The 19,262-nt window shown below is 46.2% G+C and overlaps 1 protein-coding gene across 8 annotated transcripts in view; it reads left to right on the top strand.

Moving 5' to 3' along the window:
* Nucleotides 1-19,262, top strand: part of ASIC4 (acid sensing ion channel subunit family member 4) — a 208,438-nt gene that overhangs the window by 169,402 nt on the left and 19,774 nt on the right. For 6 of the 8 annotated variants that reach the window (XM_079947133.1, XM_079947132.1, XM_079947135.1 and 3 more), the window contains exons 2-7: nucleotides 12,283-12,427; nucleotides 13,654-13,781; nucleotides 16,254-16,413; nucleotides 17,883-17,939; nucleotides 18,604-18,757; nucleotides 18,912-19,003. In XM_079947133.1, coding sequence (XP_079803259.1) covers nucleotides 12,283-12,427; nucleotides 13,654-13,781; nucleotides 16,254-16,413; nucleotides 17,883-17,939; nucleotides 18,604-18,757; nucleotides 18,912-19,003 — 736 coding nt within the window. Of the gene's footprint in view, nucleotides 1-7,774; nucleotides 8,429-12,282; nucleotides 12,428-13,653; nucleotides 13,782-16,253; nucleotides 16,414-17,882; nucleotides 17,940-18,603; nucleotides 18,758-18,911; nucleotides 19,004-19,262 lie in introns of those variants that run through there. The other 2 variants (XM_079947134.1, XM_079947137.1) reach the window with 2 other exon arrangements.

Below are 19,262 nucleotides of genomic sequence, written 5' to 3'. Positions count from 1 at the left end.
GGAATTTAAAGAAATACGATGCATCTTGCCATGGTGGGGAAGGCCATGTGTGTCTGCTCAGTCTGCCATTCACATGCTGTGTTGATGGACAATTTCAGTGCCCTGGCTCACTTCCTAGGGTTATTTAGCTTTAAACTGGGCATGGAGTGGGCAACCCTTCAGAGAAAAGACTTTAAAGTAGGACAAATGGCCACCCTCATGATTCATACAGGAATCCCAACAACCTGATGTCACTGCATCTTCCTCATGTGGTACTTCTCTGCTAACAATCCATGGCCTAACCACACTGATGTACAAATGCATGTGTAGGAACCAATATTCAAGGTTAACAACTCCACCCCCACCCCGGCCAAAAAAAAAATGACCTGGGAACTCACGGGACCCTACCAAAGTAAATGCCTTATGTGTGCTTAATCTATAGCTACATGTGATAGATTGTTTTAAAGAATGCTGGACTCAGTGAATAGATGTTATTCTGCCCATTTGGGCTTCAGCAGAGTTACTGTCAACTTCAGATTGGAACAGAGAGCAGGCCCAACCAGAGCCAGAGTGCAGTAATTACTCTGGATTGAGGTCAGAATCTGGTATTTGACCCTGAGATAATCTTATCTCTTCAAACTGTTATTGGTAGCATAGAACATCTTGCTATATCGGAGTATGATTTATCAGCTGTATTTTAAGGCCTGGAAGATGTATGGTATATCAAAAGAAATGAGCAAATGTATGTTTAAGTAAACTTTCTAGTTTAATATAGAAAGCAGAAATAAAAAGTCATAGGATTAAAGAAGTGTGAAAATTAAAAATAACTACATGCAAGCTGGCTGCCGCCTCCTCCTCAGTTTAGTAGTTTACTCATGTGCCACTTTTCCATGGTGAACCATGTTCAAAGCAGCTTGCAGTAGCATCAGAAAAGTTTGCATAATAAAATACAGCCAACATTTCAGGATCATTCACTAACCTCAAAGCATTATAGTTAATAGTCATGTAAATATTAAAAGGCCAAACATCTCCCATTAATATGTACTAAGATTAAACAACCCACTAATAATTCATACCGTGGCCTAACAATAGAAAGACAAAAATACAATCCAAACAGCAAAAAGAGTACATTTAATCCTAAACTAAATGTTGCCCCCAGCAACAACCCCCTAACAATACATTCCAGTGGATGTTTGCTTAGAAATATATTCCATTGTGTTATGTAGTACTTTCCTAAACCAAATAAATGTGCATCGGGTTGCAACCTACGTCAGTCAATGCAGGCCCGGCTCTCCCAGGCCAGATGGAAATAAGCCAGAATGAGAAGCAAGATCCTAATGAACATTGGCAAGCGGTGACAAGGCTTGACAAGGCAGTAAGCTTCCATTGCATTGGTACAAGAGGTTACATTTTCAAAGGCCAGAAATCCAAGTCCAAAGCAGCTGCTTCCCACTTGTAGTTCCAAGTCACATCATGGATGCAAATTGACAAGAGTCTCTTCCAGCAAAGATCCATCATAGACACAGCCAAGATCCATCTTTTTTCCTTTCTTTAATACAAGAACCTCCTATGTTTTTTTCTAAAGATCTCAAAATCTAGTATTGCATTAAAAAGTCGTAACCAATCACAGCCTTCATTCACTGTAAATCAGCTATTCAGATTACCAGGATGTAAAACAAAAGCCGGTTTCTGAAATATCACATTGAACAATAATCCAAGTAAGAAATCTTGCACTACAACATCAAAAAGAGTTCCCTATATCCAGTAGCTGGGATAATGTTGGGATAAAGTTTATAGCTTTGCCATTAAGGTAAATGAGCAGATCTTGTATATAGCCAGTCTGTAGTCATTCACATATGGCACAGGAAAAAGGAAATTCCACACCAAAAAGGGCTATATCCATATTAATTAAATTTAAAGCCACATTGAGTGTTGATGAGCTTTCTTTTCTCAGCTATTGAACTGGGTTTCTTAAACTGGTCTATTCTATTGTGCTTAGCATAAAGGCATAAAGTTGACGCATCATTAAAGATGTACAAACCTCCCTAACATTGGTTTGGCTAGACATCTTGTACTGCCCTGCTTCCTCATCACTTTCCCATCCCTCCTCTGTCCTTGTTATTTTTTCACAGTGGATTTCTGTCATTGTACCTGTTTACATTCAATAACCTAGATATGACTTGATAATTTTAAAAAAATATTATTTAACAAAAGGTAATCCTAGCTACTTCCTGATTCTGGAGCCCAGCTAGTGTCACATTGTTGTCTCAAGGCCTCCACCCCTTTCCTGCACAACCACATCAGATTCATAGGTGTGGTTATGAATGTTCTGGTACAAATGCACAAACTCCATGGTTTATAATAAAAAAATTAAAAGACCAAGCTTGCAGTTCCAGGACAAGAAAGTAAGTAAAAATTGTAAACACATAAAGATTAGTACTTGGAAAGCTAAGGGTAATAAAATGAAAATGGAACTAAATGAGACAGGATGCACCATAACAATTGTGCCAGTTGGCAGAATGGGCAATAATCATGAATTGGCTAACATTAGCATAAGCTCACAGAGATAGATGATAGATAGATAGATAGATAGATAGATAGATAGATAGATAGATAGATATAGAAGGATGGGTGGGAGGGACACCACTGCTGAGCCTTGCTAGGGTCTGACTCAAGGAAAATATTAATTAGGTGGCCCAAATCTTGGGTCCCGTTCACACATTATGGAGAGGCAAACCCAAGTGCATGCTCAACAGGAAGCTGTATCAAATTGTGGACCCTTGGCATGTATCCTTGCATGCTACATGTAACCTTCATGCTGTACATTATTTTGTGCACACTAAAGACAGGTGTGCCTCTAAGAATGTAGTGTGTGAATGGGTCTCCTTCTTTTAAAGGTGCTGAGAATACACTTGTGCTCCCCATTTGATAAGGTTTCTATTCCTTATTTAGGATTCTGTGAACCGAAGTTGGGATTGTGACCTTTTGCTCCTGATATGACTACATGGCTTTAGCAGCTACATGACAAGATCGACAGATAAAACTGTTAAAGGCACAAGAGCTCTTCCCGAAATAAAAGTTGGCAACCCTAGCTGAAGGGCCTGAATAGTTGGCAGCCTATTAAGCATAGAGCAGTTTTCCAAAGCAGGCCTGGGCCTATTTGACTGCAAACACCATACACTCCTTGTTAGGGGATAAACAAATCCCAAAGCTTAGTTTGCACCCTGGCACCCTCCAGCCTTCAGGATGCGGGGTTTTTAAATGCTGCCTCCCACAGCCTTGAAGGGGAAAGGAAGGTCAGAAACAGAAAAAGGCTTGTACCTCCGCAATGCTTAATTACTGAGGGAGATCAGCTCCAATTGTTGGCTGTAATCAATATTTATTAATTACCACAATTAATTGTGATGCAGAATTAGGGCGGTAATGAGTGGAGTGTGTAATCAGGAAGGGCTTGTTAGGCAACCTGCAAGCTAGACAGGGGGCAAGCTGGCAGGCAGCCACTCGAGAGCCTCTGGGAGTGACAGGAACAACTGAAACAGATAGGAAGGGCTTTGAGGGGGAGGAATAGGGCAGCACCAGCAGGCAGGTGCATAAAGAGACTGTGACAAGTGATGTTGTGGGTGCCGGTGTTCTGTGCCCTGTGGCAGGCCCAACATGTCTTCTTCATTAGTTTTGTCACCTCCTTAGCAAATGTGGATCAGGCCAGTGTCCCACCTAGCCCAGTATTCTGTTCTCACAGAGGCCAACCAGATCCCTATGGGGAGAATATGAGCAGGACTTGAGTGCAATGGCACTCGCTCTCCACTTTTGCTCACCCGCAACTGGTACCCAGAGGCATACTGAGTGGAATTCAACTAACTAGTCCCACTAGAGCAGGGGTCAGCAACCTTTTTCAGCCACGGGCCGGTCCAGTGTCCCTCAGATGTTGTGGAGGGCCGGGCTATATTTTTTTTGGGGGGGGGGGGGGGATGAACGAATTCCTATGCCCCACAAAGAACCCAGAGATGCATTTTAAATAAAAGGACACATTCTACTCATGTAAAACATGCTGATTCCTGGACCATCCGCGGACTGGATTTAGAAGGCGATTGGGCTGCATCTGGCCCCCGGGCCTTAGGTTGCCTACCCCTGCACTAGAGGAAGCCAGGGCAAGGACTTCCATTGGCTTAGTGGGGCTTCCCCTCCCCCTGCACATACAAACACACACACAATTGGTTCGGGGGTGGTCAGGAGAACCCCCAAAACTGCACATCGGGGGTGGGGAGGTGGGGTAGTGTTGTTCCATCTGACAAGCTGAAAAGCTTACATTGAAAGAACAATTGCCATAGTGTTATGCTGAATTCCTCCTGCTGTTTCCAACAGTGGAGATAGAACATAACCATTGTGGCTAGTAGCTTTATCCTCTTAAAATGGGTAACCAATACCATTTCTTGTGTGAGTGTATTCCTAAACGTAACTGTAAGTGCTGTGTGAATAAGTATTATTTTTTTAAAATGTTTGTCCGGAATCTTCCATCATTTAGCTTCATTTGAGGGCCTCAAGTTCTTGGAGATGACATTGCAAGGTGAGCCATTGACATTCCACTGGAACAGATTAATATTCACGTGGGAAGCATTTAATATGCCCTAGGAAAGTCTTTGCCATTGTCAGATTGCTGGTGGACATTGTCTCCCTCCTCATTTGTGTGGCAAGTGGATCTTCTGAGCCACAGACCCTTCCTTACCCAGTGGAGTAGGAATTGTCTCAGTGGTGGAAGAGGGGGTGCTATATTTGGGGATGGAGTCAGTATGGCCATGTTTGAGAGAAACTGGCAGTGTATTTTACCCCACACCAGAATCTGGCAGTGAACTGAGCTGATGTGAACCCTCTTCACAATTAATCATGAGAAGGTGATGCACCCTACCCCCCACCCTGGCCCACCCTTGACGCCTAAGGGTTCAGCATAGATGCCTGAAAAGGAAAAGTATATGTATCTTCTTGGGAGCAGTACAGCTTTGTAGAAGTAAAGCTTAGTTCACAGAAGCAAGGAGCTGGGGTGGGAGGAGAGGAAGAGAAGGAAAGGGAGGGTGGGAAAACTTCACAGAATGGCATCAGAATGGGTTCAGACTGCTGGGTTAATGTGGTAGGGCGGCAGAGAAGGAAAGAGGCATGGAGCCATGACAAGACAGCCTCAGGCCTGTACGTTGCCATTGCCTGTCAGGCATGGCCATAGAGAACTTTGATACAGCATAAAGTTTGATTCCTGTTTTTCTCAGCTGGATTTGAAAAGAGGGGTTGGGGACTTGTCGTCTGAATTATTCTGTTCATGATACCCTTACTGCCTGTTCTGTGAAGCCAAGTGAAATGTTCTAAGTCTGAGCAAAAAAGGCCTCCCAAAATTCTCCTCTCTATTTGCTGGTAGCAAAGTTGGAGGGAACGCATTTTGCTGAATATTCTCCCAAAGCAGAGCGGATTGGGAAGGCAGAATTCCCCAGCAGCTGAGGAAGCAACCCGCCCCCAAAAGCAGTGGGTAAACCTGGGAAGCCAGTATTCAAGTCCTCTCTTAGCCAGAAAATTCACTGAGTGACCTTGAGCCAGCCATAGTCTCTCAGCCTAACTTACCTCACAGGGTTGTTTTGAGGATAAAGTGGGGAGGGGGGGGACTTCTGTGTGCGATTTTGAACTCCTTGGGTGAAATAATAGTGAGAAGGACTAGAAAAAGCAGGAGCCAAGCCCATAGCTTCTTACAGTGATATGAAAACATGGTGCCATCACCTTCAGTTCTCCACCTATTCATGGGCGAATTAAGGTAGGGATGAGGGACATTTCATTGAATATTCCCTTGGGGGAGTATTCTCCAGCAATCAATCAATTTCCTTTATTGGCATAAAAAAGTGCATCATATACATGGATCAGAACACAAACACAGTTAACGAAACGTAGTGCGTGGGGGGGGGGACAACCTGTGGACCTCCAGATGTTGTTGGACTACAGCTCCCTCATTCCTGACCAATGGCTATGCTGGTTGTAACTAGACAGCATCTTCAAAAGCAGAAACATCACCTTGCCAACAAAGGTCCGTATAGTAAAAGCTATGGTTTTCCCAGTAGTGATGTATGGAAGTGAGAGCTGGACCATAAAGATGGCCGATCGCCGAAGAATTGATGCTTTTGAATTGCGGTGCTGGAGGAGACTCTTGAGAGTCCCATGGACTGCAAGAAGATCAAACCTCTCCATTCTGAAGGAAATCAGCCCTGAGTGCTCACTGGAAGGACAGATCGTGAAGCTGAGGCTCCAATACTTTGGACACCTCATGAGAAGAGAAGACTCCCTGGGAGGGCACAAGAAGAAGGGGACGACAGAGGGCGAGATGGTTGGACAGTGTTGTCGAAGCTACCAGCATGAGTTTGACCAAACTGCAGGAGGCAGTGGAAGACAGGAGTGCCTGGCATTCTCTGGTCCATGGGGTTTACAAAGAGTCAGACACGACAAAACAACAACAACAAATGGGAGTGGGAGTCCAACAATATCTGGAAGGCACCACCTTGGCTACCAATCACTTTAAGAGTGGGGGTGGTACAAGCCGCTGTGTTCCTGAGATCCACACCACACACTCCTGGGCTACTCAGCTGAATGGACTGTAGTAGTTTCAGGGGCCTCTGAAAACTCAATACTCTGCTGTGCTTGATGCTGGGGAGGACACCCTGTAAAACTCTTGTCACTGCATCATACTAGCAAACGAGGCTTCTGTGTTGCCAAAGTTTCTGCAGTGAAATGACAGTGGTTCCCTTTGAATGCTGTAGACAAGCTCCCCCTCCCAGATAGTGGAGGCCGTATTGATTAAATGGTCCTGTTGGCAAGTGGTGCAGGTGCATAAGATTGAGGTGGAGGAAGCATAGAATCCAGAATGTTGTGGGTTCTAAATCAAATTGCAGGGAGGGGAAGATGTCAGTGGCAGACCTTGGGTTAAGTACTTAATTCGTTCCAGAGGTCCGTTCTTAACCTGAAACTGCTCTTAACCTGAGGTACCACTTTAGCTAATGGGGCCTCCTGCAGCTGCCACGCCGCCAGAGCATGATTTCTGTTCTCATTCTGAGTCCTTAACCCAAGGTACTGTTTCTGGGTTAGCGGAGTCTGTAACCTGAAGCGTATGTAACCCGAGGTACCACTGTACCATAGTTGCGGCACCTCCCAAGGCTTTGCACTCAGTGTGACTGAACTGGTTGCAGTCCCCTAACTCTGTCTCTACAGATGTATTGGGGTTGGCTAAGGGGTCAATCACACTGGGTATAGGCCCAAGAGATTTGATTTTGAGAGGCAGACACAGAATCCTTTGGAACCGGCAAGCAGAGGATCTGGCACACAAACCTAGCAATTTACACACAACCTAGAGGGTACCTCAGGCTAACAATGCCTAGGGGCAAAAGTGCTCTGTCTTGAGGAGGGGTCCTGACTAGCAGGTAATTGCTGAGTGCGCTGGCCGAACACAAGGTTACTGTAGGCAATTTTTAAAAAAACAAATAATGTGAGGTGATGCATGCACACACACCCCCCGTCCCCAGGAGATGTGACAGCACCTTCAGCCCTCTCTTACCTGAGATAGAAACGGGTGTTTGAAGTATTAAGGGCAAAGGGAGGGGTGTTGCTGCTGGGATCCACCCCTTCCTTCGCTCATCACAGAGCAGCCAGTGGCATCTGACACAATTGGCTCACTGTGGTGGAGGGGACGGGGGGCTCCCTGCAGAAAGCAAAACATTGCAGATGAGAATATTGACTTCCCTTGGGTGGAGCCCCTGGGAAGATCTAGGACACTCAGCCTCAGGGCTCCGCTCTGCCCAGCGTCATCCGTTGAGCCGGGGGTTTCTCAGCTGTGGTGAAGATGCCCTTGTCCTGCTGCCCAGATGGGTCCCCTCCTGTGCCCAACTTGGACGGCTCCCTGGCTCAGCTCACCTCACGCTTCCTGCGTGCGACCAAGCTGCACGGGCTGCACTACATGGGCTCACGCCAGCAGTCCTGGGCACAGCGTCTGTTCTGGAGCGGGGCTTTCTTGACATCGCTGGGGTTGCTGTGCACATGGTCAGCCAACCGGATACAGTACCTGCATGCTAAACCGGTGCACACCAGAGCCCGCATGAGCTGGTCCCCCTGGATGCAGTTCCCAGCGGTCACCTTCTGCAACCACAACCCAGCACGCTTCCTCCAGCTCACCAGGCCGGATTTGTACTCAGTAGGACACTGGCTGGGGTTGACCTACAAGAACCACTCCCTGCTTCCCAGCGTCTTGGAGGAGTTGCCAGAAGAGCAGCGCCCCTGGCTTAGCCGCCTGGCCAACTACACCCGGTTCCTGCCATCACGCCTCTCTCCACATACAATGGAGAGTTTCTTCCATCGCATGGGACATCAGATTGAGGACATGCTGCTGGATTGCCACTTCCAGGGCAAACCTTGCGGAGCCCAAGACTTCACCCCTGTGAGTGGCTTCCGTTCTGCACCAGGACCTGGGGAGGAGGGGTAAAGAGGCTGCCAGGATGAATAGTCAGGAAAACAGATTACATCCTTCTTAAAACACTTGGAATCAATTTTTGTGTGTATATGCAATAGGGAACAGGGAAGAGTTGGAGGATATGTTTGCTTTTTCAATGCATGTTTGAATAGCAGTGCAGCAGCTCTCATCTGCATTAGCAGCTTGAATTGGTTGGTGGTAGTCATTTGATTTTAACAAATCAATCCAGAATTAAAAGGTTTCAACTTGTGTGCCCTAAGGGTGCAGATGCAAGGGAGCAAACTGCACCCTAGATGAAGATAGAGCAGAGCCTCCGTCAGGGAAACTCATGGTCCATTCGCTTTGACTCTGCAAAAGTCCCTGGGTTCAGTTCCTTCCTATGTTGTGGGGAGGCAACATTCATCCGCTTGCCAGAGACACTGTCTCAATCTAGACTGTTGCTGCTTCTCTTTGATCATCAGGCAATTGGCTTCAAGATTTGTGTTGCTGAGCTGCAGAACAAACATGGCACTTGCAACAGCCAGGAACTGTTGCCATGAAGGTATTTGCTCCCCTTATCCTCTTAGTCCCATTTGACTTGGCAGCTGGTCCAAAGTGACTGTGACAGTCAGGGGCGCGCGCGCACACACACACACACACACACACACACACACACACACAGGCTTCTTTTGGGATTGCCTGCATCTTGGAACATGCTCCAGCATCTTTTGCAATGTGTAGGAGTTCCATGGCAGCTGCTGAGAGGTTCCATGGCAGATGAATCACTCTGGAAAATATCTCCTGCAGGGTGGAAGTCTGAAAAATACTCATCGAAGCCATACTTTGTGAATGGGTGCTAATCACAGATAGGGAAAGTGGATAAGCTAGAGTCACCTGCATGTGTCAATTGTGTGAATAGAACATTGTGCAATTATTGGAAAGCAGCACAATATTGCTGGTCCTTCCTCCGCCATCAGGCATTCTGTTGGTCCTGCTCCAGGATGGCTGTTCATAGATATAAGCATTGAAGAAGCCTACACATGAGCAGTTACTGGTGTGGAGGCTTCCAGGTGATTGGCACTTCCAACCAGAAAGGTGTCCCAATTATGAAGAAGAAGATGATGATTATACCCCATCCAAGGCGGCCTTCTGCATCAATAGCACAAGCTCTCACGAGGAGGTTTCTTCAGTACTGATGTCCATGCCAACAGAAAGACTTTCAGGGGCAAGCTCAGCAGTGTACCCAATGCCAAGCAAGGGCCATCAACACAGCCCTGCTCCCTCGTTATTGTGTGATGCCCTAAGGTGGCTTAGGCTGATGGAATTTCATAAGAGAGAGGGCAGGGAGACCTCATGGGGCAACCCAGAAGGAGGAAGAGAGAATTACAATGCTTGAGGCAGACAAGGTAAATGTTTGGTGGCAGTGGATGGTTGTTTTTCTGCTGCAAGTTATGAATCCCACTGCAATGGACTGGGGTACTATGAAATCTAAAGTTAGATCTAAGTATACTGGGGGTTGGGGGGTTGGGGGGGGATGTTTGAGAAAGAAATATCGGCTATTTTAGTTTTGTTTTCCTGCCAATCAATATTGCTTCTCCCTAGTGTTTTTAACAGCATTCCTCTTGTACCTATTATCATCTCACTTTAAAAAACTACTTGCTTGCTTTGGCACAAACTGTTAATTTCTGTGTGGCTTAAGGTATTGACCTAAGACGGTCAAATTATTGTGTGTATCTGGACACTGTAGAAATAAACCAATCCTAAATATTGCTGATGGATCCCAAAGGGTTCAGTACCACCAGAATAGTAGTGGCCAAAGAAAGAGTTAGTTGCTGTAGAGTGATTGGGGTCAGTATCCTGACCCAACCTGGTAAACACAAAGCGGGAAGTGCTTGTCTCAGAATGATTTGAGGGAGCAGCTGGGCTTTTTGAGGGTCCTTGATGTGGGAGGGGGCGCCATCACAGCTTGGGACCAACATGGGTGACGTATCAGACGCTGACTTTGAGGTTTATTCCCCTTGGTTATTTTCAGTCCCAGCCTTGTCCTGGGATGAAGTAGCCCTGCTGGTATATTCTTTTTTTAAAAAAAAAAAAATATATTTTTTATTAACCGGCCAATCAAATCAAATCAAATCAAATCACATAAATTCCGAATTACAAAGCCAAATTTTAAATTTTGTTGAGGGAACCCATATTTCAAGATCCGAAGGGGGATTCTGATCATCGTCTTGCCACTGCGTTAATGTCCAAATCAGTCCAAACAAAGTTCATAATTCTATCCAGTCTTATCTTGCTGTTTCCACATCACATCTTGTTCATATATTTTCTCTTTTTTCTTTATAATCTCTTCTGATAGTCTCCTTAAACCGATAAACACCAATAATAATCCTGTGTGAATTTTTCCGTTCTTCCAATCCTCAAATCGAGATGGTTTCCATATATCATCGCCTTCATAGATAACAGCGCTCTTTCCATCATTAATTACAGAACCGTCGTTCTTAAGTCCCACTGAGGAGTTTCACCCACAATATAAAAACAGCTCTATTTCTCTATTTCTCCTCTCAGACTTAAGTCCTCCGACAGAACTTCCCAATATGGCGACGGAATTTTTAACTGCGTCATTCCAAAGCCCTTATACATTCCACGCTCTTCTTACAACATGCTTTGGTTCAAAAGTTTATCTCCACACAGCCTTAAATCCACAGCTTAAGTCCTTAAAATGACATTTCTGACTTGTGAGGGGGGGGGGATTCTTGTTTAATCACATAAGGGAAAGAAAGTAAAGTTTTTTTCCCCTCCCCCATCAGTCCCTTTGCCATACCGAGTCTTGGCATATCTTCTCATGATTTATACTTGTTCCTCCGACTCGTCTTGTTTTATCAGAGATCTCTTCTGTTAGCAGTCTTTACTCCCCCTTCTTCCTTGAAATATGTGCATTCGCTTCATCCAAATTGTTTCTTTTGAAGTTCTTGCAGCTAGTGGCGCGGATCGGAGATGGCGTCCAGGAGCGCCGAAATCCCACAGGAGGGCATTGTGCCTAGTGCCCCCATCCCCACAAATTCGGGGGTGGTATAGGGCACAGCAGGCAAGGGCAGTCCCCCACCACAATCCTGGGGGGGTAGGGAGGCTATTTACTCCCATCACAGCCTCCAATTTACCTTGTGTGGGTCGGAGAGATGTTATTGTCAGCCATCTTCTGATGCGCCCCTAGTGGTCCCTCGCCCTGCTGGTATATTCTTTGCCTCTGTAGCTGTATCTCCCCACTACTATCCTGCCCCCGCTTAGTCTCCAGGGGTCAAGTACCATTTATCCACTTATTTCCTGAAATACAATGTATACTATGAACTCACAAGAGCTCTGCTGGATCAAATCAAATGCCTCTCTCTAATCTTGCTGTTTCTCACAGTGGACAGCCAGTTGCCTTTGGGAAAACTGCAAGCAAGACATGTCCTCTGACTCTCTGAAGAATCTGACCCTCTTTTTCAGTTGTGTGTTTCTCCCTCCTTCCAGCTATATGGTGTATTGGGTTCAGGCAGGATTTTTATACCCACCTCTTTCCTATGCCAGAGAAACTTCTCCCCCAGTACCTTCTAGGGCTTACAACTTAGGCAGGCAGATCTCATAGATCTTGTCAGGGGAAGAAGCCGTGGTAAAATGGAGGTAGAGTAAAGGATAAGCCAGAAGCTGGAATAGCAGAGAAGTTGTTCCAATTCTGGGTCAAAGGCCTTGGCAGAGTTGAGTGGGGAAGCTTCCTGCTCCTTCTGGCTACATTGGCACGCACAGTATTTGTTGGGCTTCTAGGCATGACGGGCACTTTCTCTAATCTGCCCCTTTCTCCCCAGGTCTACACACGCTACGGGAAGTGCTACACATTCAATGGCGACCGGAACAAACCACGAGTGACTCGCCAGAGTGGGATGGGCAACGGGTTGGAGATTATGTTGGACATCCAGCAGGAGGAGTACCTGCCCATCTGGAGAGAGACCAGTAAGAGCTGGGAGAGGGCTGGGAGAGAGGAAAGGACGCAGAAACATAGGACGCTGCCCTACAGCAAATTAGACAATTGCGCCTTCTAGCGCAAGGGGTGTGTGTGCTCAGGCCTGGGGGCCAATTGCAGCCCTCCAGGCCTTTGACTGTCCCTGGGATTCTTCCCAGGCCACATCCCTCACAGCCATGGTCCATAACCACCTTCATTTCTTTTGCTCGACTGTAATGTGTCCTTGAACTGCAATAATGCCTTTCGCTTGCCTGGATGGAGCGATGAAGGCGTAGAAGCCTCTGACTTATGTGGGACTGGACTTCCGTTACCCTGCCCATCACTGGCCTGCGACACCGGGAAAAGGTTTCCCACGAGGCAACAACCATCAGGCTGAAAAAGGCTTCCCATGCCTGATACAGTTTATTATTGCCCATTCTGAATTTCAGAAGCCCTGCAGGGTTTCAGAGAAGGGGTATTCCCAGCCTTGCCTGGAGATGTCAGGGATTGAACCTAGTGCCTTCAGGATGCAGAACATGTGTTCTGCTACTGAGCTAAGATGATGGAGTCACTGTGCCAGCAGCTCTAATCTCCTTGCTCCCCAGCTCCCCTTCTCTCTGCCTACCTCAGTCCTCACTCTCCTGATAACAGATTCCCTCTTATATGGCTCATTGATGGCACTGTCTACCCCCAGAAGCCAGTGGGAGTGAGCAGGAGGGGTTAGCTGCAGTTTTGTGAAAGTAACTAGAGGTTCACCAACATTTTTTCAAGGGAAAGAGCACCTAAAAAAAACAAGTTCTACACCCTAATCAAAGAGTTAGGAAGGACAATAAGAAAATTATTCATTACAAATATACAAACATAAAAAGCATTCATCAAACAACCAGATGCCCTAATTGCTATACTGTATATTACAATTAAAAAATATATCACCAGGATCACCAGTTTGCACATACTATCATTTAAGACACTGATGTGCTGGCATATTCAAATGGATGCTCCTGGCAGCACATTTGTGATATTTTTAAAAATTATAATACATAACAGTAGCCAGAGCTGTTTGTCCCCACTTGATTAGGCATCAATCAGCTGCTCTGCTCACAACAGTTGGAAAGGACAGGGATGTATGAATGCAAAGGATAGACATGACGATCTCATTAAATTACATGGCTAAATTTATTCAGCTAAGGTCTAGCAAAACCTTCCTTAACTATGGCCTCATTCCTTCCCCTTGCAGATGAGACATCATTTGAAGCCGGAATTCGAGTACAGATCCACAGCCAAGATGAGCCACCCTACATCCACCAACTGGGGTTTGGAGTCTCTCCAGGTTTCCAGACCTTTGTGTCCTGCCAGGAGCAGAGGGTAAAGACCATGAGACAAGGGGAGATGAGTGCAGGGCTGGTGGGGTGGGAGGAGAAAAGGGCTCCAGCCTTTCGGGAAAAGTGAGACTAGAGATTAATGATAACAGTAAGGGGGCATAGAGAGATATGCCTCTGGCAGGGACAGGTAGATGCAAAATGTCATAGCCACATTGAGCAAAGAGGTAAGGATTAAGCATTGCTCCCAGTCAGTGAATGTTTATCCCTAGAACCTCCCTATGAGCTGTTAGAGAGGAGGACTAAGCAGTGGCTTTAATGACCTGTTAGTCAAAAGGATCTGGACTTGAATGTCAGTGTAACAGGCATTTGATAGCCTAGGACCCAGGACTCTTACCTGGTCTGGTTCATTCAGGCTAGTTGGAATGAGGAGAATTGGACAACCTCAACATCTCTCCCACCAGACCCTATCCTGTAGATAGCAACCAGATGTGATGCTGTTACAGTGACCTCCACTTAGCAGGCTGGACCATGGGTCAACCAGGATTTTTAAAAAATCAGATCATTGCTTGCAGAGAAGTTAAATATAAATGATAGGTCTGCTTGCTGACATCTGGAAAAAACCCCAGCGGCACAGCACATCTTAATGCTATTCAGCAAACTCCACAACTTCTCAGCTAACTCTAATGCAGTTTGAATGAAGACACTGAAGTGTTTACAGATCTTTTGCAGGGATTGTTTTGTGCTTTCTAATGAGGAGAAGCAAATCTATACACTTAAACTGGTTTAATGGTTATTCCATCTTTCCAGGGAACCGTGACATTTGTAATTCAATAGAATAATAAGGATCTTAGGAGAGAAAAATCTCAGCACCTAACCAAACTACAATTCCTAGGTTTCTTTGGGGGAGCCATGAAAGTTAATATGACATAAAAGCAATATAAATCTGTAGTGTAAATACAAGGTGCTGATTTCCTCAGTGCTCCGGGAAGAAATGCCTAAATCAGGAGGGGGCAGCCTTTTTGGTTCATCAGGCCAGATCTTTTATCTACCCCTTCCCAACTGGCAATCTTTGTCAGGTGGGCAGGACCACCCACACATCAATCATATGGTGTCATAATGATGTCATATGATTGATGTGTGGATTGTCCTGCCCACCTGTCAAGGTTGGCCCGCAGGGTTGGGGGAAGATAGCAACCAGGCAGGATTGAACTCCCCGTGCCTCAGTCAATGTGTGATGAATTTAGTCCGGCTTTCTGCAAGGTTTGGGTGCACCATTGAGTTTCCCACCTTAAATGATTGTTTCTTCACAGGCATTGGAATCAGAGGGAAAATCTGAAATGGCAAAACACAGTTCCCATAATCAGAATGAATTGCAGAAGCTTATTTCAGACCCCTAAAAAATGCAAGACAGCTGCCGTCCTTTTAGAAGCATTCCTTTATCAGACGTTACATTAATTGCATTGAACTGTGTCAATTTAGTGCCTCATTTCCTTCCTCCACCATGTTCAAATTAAACTCTACCTAGCTTTGTTTTAATTTTAGCTCCGCTTCAGCACAAGGCAGTGAGCAGTTTAAAATTTTTCATACATATCAATGAATTGGCATATGCAGATGAGCAATCCTCGTTCCATCTAACCGGGTGGCAACTCTGATTATTCATCAAAGAATTCCACAGCATTACAATGAATGAAAGAAAAAATCACCGTAAAAAGTGTTAAATCAACATTTGTCATTTGAAGGCTCATTTCTTTGCATTCTGCCACCATCTGCCAGAAAGAAGTTGATCACATCACATCATGTAGGCTTTCTCATTAGATATTAATCTTGAAATACCACCCCCCTCACACACCAATCACCTGCCTTTGTAGGGCTTATGCTTAGTATTTATATAGCACATTTCAAGTATTCAAGGTACATGTTATTGATACTGTAGTACAAGGTACTGAGCACTTTATCCCGCTAGCTCTTACACAACATTCCTGTAAGTTGGGCTGGTGTCTTAATAGAGCACATTGGAAGGGGGAAGAGTGCAGAGGCTGTGAGGACAATGACTTCCTTATGGGAGCTTGTTCTTGATTTGAGATTTGAACTGCAAACTTCCTTAGCCACTGCACTAGATCTGTATGAAGAACTGCCCTTTTCCATGGCTCAAATGAAAACTGTGTTAGATTCATTCTGCAGATCTGTAGTGAGAGTACAAAGTGTGCACACTCCGAAATGTCAAGCGAATCTATAAAATCTGATGCAACTGTATTCCCATTAATACAGAGCTCGCTGGTGGTGCCTCATGCATGGGTTTGAACTTCCATGCTGATGGGGGGCAAAAACCAAGCACCACCAGGGAGCTCTGTATTAATGGGAGCGGATGGGATCTGGAGAGCTGAGCTGGGAAATGGGCTTCAGTGAGAGCAAAACTCCCTGCCCCAGAGCTGCATTGAGAGAGGCATTCTTGGTCCCCCAGCTGGCCAGGGCGCCACTTTCTCTTGGCTCTTAGCCTGCCCGCCTTCTCCTGCAGCTGACGTACCTGCCCCAGCCCTGGGGCAGCTGCCGGGCCAGCGTGAAGGGGGAACAGGTTCTGCCCGGCTACGAGAGCTACAGTATTGCTGCTTGCAGGCTGCAGTGCGAGAAGGAAGCTGTGGTGCGGAACTGCCAGTGCCGCATGGTGCACATGCCAGGTAAGGTGACCCACCACCACCCCTCCCCTTAAGTCCCACGGACTCCAGGACTCTCTCCTTTTGCTGCCTCGTTGATGTGCTGGAATATGAATTCATTTCTGCCATGTGCTATTTTGACACTGTTGTCATTTTCCTGGACTGCTCTTGTTCCTTTAATGGAGCAGCCAGACATTTGGCAGCCAAGCAAGTGAAGCTTTCCCCATAATCCATTTGTGTGCCAGGAAATTTTTGTGTGTGTCATACAGTTATTAAAGAGACAGGAGCTGGGGGAGACATAGAGGTAGCACTCCCACAAACCCATCCTGCTCTCAGCCTCTTTGCACTGCCATATTCTATGCCTTCTTGGGTATTAGGATCCCTGACACACTCAAGTTACTTGTGGGAGAAGAGACTCTCTTGCATAAGCCCCTGGTAATTGTGAGACAACTTGCCCATAGTGCAGATCTTTGCCCTGAGATCTCCCTACTGGAGCAGAAGTGTGACCCTCCATAGTGACTCCATGCAGGCATGTGAGCACCTTAGGAAAAGATCATTCAAATTATGTCTCCTCTGGCTGTGTTGGGCTGGCTGTAGCTTTTCCTTGCCTTCCACACCAGCAGCTGTTCTGCCTCCTTCAGTCTCCACCCCCCCCCCACAGCCATCTGCCACCTTCCAGGGCATCTCATCACATGAAGTGGACTGAAGTCCACAAACCCCCATCTAGAGAGCAATCAATCTGACAATGAAGTCCTGGGAGGACTTGGGTATGTATGTTTAACGTGGAGAAGAGATGATTAAGAGGTGATACAATAGCCATCTTCAGTTATTTGAAGGGCTGTCACATAGATGATGGAGCAAATTTGTTCCCTGTTGCTCCAGAGGGCAGGACCCCAATCAAATTACAAGAAAGGTGATTTCAACTAAATGTTAGGAAAAACTTCCTGGCTGTAAGCACTGTTTGAGAGTGAAACAGTCTACCTTGGAAGCTGTGAGGAGAAGGGCTCTCCTTCATTAGAGGCTTTTAAACTGAGGTTGAAAGGTCACCTACCAGAGATGTCATAGATGTGGATTTCCTGTATCCAATGAAGAGTTGGACTAGGTGGCCACTGAGGTCCCATCCAACTCTAGAACGTCTTATCAATACAGGAAATTTACTACTACACTGTCCCTGTTAAGTTTCAGTCCATCCTCAGCTCAGGACTCATCCAGACATCATTTTGTGCTGCATTTCTAGGCTTTAAAGCTCTGTGTCCGAGTGGTTTTGTTTTGTTTTTCGTCTCTGCACTTTCCCTGGGAAAACCCTTGTTTTTACTGCTGAATCAGAGCAAAGAGCGAAGCCCTTTCATCAGCAATCCTAGGCAATTGCCTATAATTGCCTAATGAAGTGACCAACCGCCTCTCTTAACACTACCAAGTAACAGCATGAGCTTGAATTGGGGTAAGGAGAGAACCCAACTCTGTATCTCACTAACCAGGTCCTTCTCCATCAGGTAACGAAACCATCTGCTCGCCCAACGTTTACATTGAATGTGCTGACCATACACTAGGTAAGTGTTTCAGCAGATACTGAGCAGCCCATTGAGGGACCTGGGGGGGGAGGATCTGGCCAGCCAGTAGAACGGAAGGGGAACCCCTATTAATTGTTGTAGACACAGCTGGGTGTTTGATGGCTTAAGCCATTAAGCGATAAGGCTGAACAGTTTTTTTTTGTTTTGTTGTTTGTTTTACAGTGTTTATAGTGTGCTCTTTGTGAAATATTTTCAATCCCAGAGCAGGAAAGAAAGTAATAAACAGAGGGGGAAAACAACAATATACAACATTATAAAAACTGGTCCAATAAAAACAAATTAACAGTTCTATCATAAGTCAAGCAAGTTTAGTATGGTAGTTTTTGAGGAAGAGTCAGGGAGGCTAATACCACAATCCCTCAGCTGGGGTCTAGCGGGCTGGTACAGAGGAGAGGAGGGCAGCTGTCACCCTGGGGTGTGATGGAGAGGCATGATGTTGTTGGGCTGTGTCGAGGGCTCCACCGACCCTCTCAGACACATGTTCATATCCCAACAGGGGTCCCAAGAGGATTTCTAGACCATGAGACATTGCCTCAATAGGCTGCAGGTCTTTTGCCATGGCAGGGATGAGCAGGCAATGGTTCGTTTGATTGCTGTTCCAAAGTGTTCTTATCCTGCCTGACGTGCGACTATCTGCTCACAGATACAGCAGTTGAGGATTCCCAGGAGCGCTGTGTCTGCCCAACGCCCTGCAACTTGACCCGCTATGGCAAGGAGATCTCCATGGTGCGCATGCCCAACAAGGGCTCGGCCCGGTACCTTGCTCGCAAGTATAACCGCAATGAGACCTACATCCGGTGAGTGCCCTGTTGCTGATGCGCAGCCCACAGGCTGTGGGAGAAGCACCAGAACATTATAAACAAAAATGGGCTAGGAGGGAACTGGGTTGGAGAAATATATGAGCCGGCTCAGCCTCTGAATCCTTTCTCTTGCCTCCCCAACTCCCCTTAGGGAGAACTTCTTGGTGCTGGACATCTTCTTTGAGGCACTGAACTATGAGGCGATTGAGCAGAAGAGGGCATACAACCTGGCAGGGCTTCTCGGTGAGTGAATCTGCTCCTCTACCTGTCACCTTCCTTTGGTTAGGGCTAGTGCTCTCGAGGCAAAGCAAGCTTCGAGAAGGAAGCTACACAGGCAGGCAGGCAGGCAAATGGGCAAGAACCTGTTTGTGATTCACACCTTATGTTGCTGGGACGGAGACATGACGTGGGCTCACCAAAATCCCAAGTTTTTATGGCAACACAGGTGTCACCTCATTGGCCTTTCCCTGTCATCTGACAGCATCTCTGGCTGTTTGCTGCT

The sequence above is a fragment of the Podarcis cretensis genome, assembly GCF_951804945.1.
Source record: "Podarcis cretensis genome assembly, chromosome: 1".
In the NCBI taxonomy this organism is placed as follows: domain Eukaryota; kingdom Metazoa; phylum Chordata; class Lepidosauria; order Squamata; family Lacertidae; genus Podarcis; species Podarcis cretensis.
Note: the sequence above shows the minus strand (reverse complement) of the source record. Positions and strands in the feature narration are given on the sequence as shown.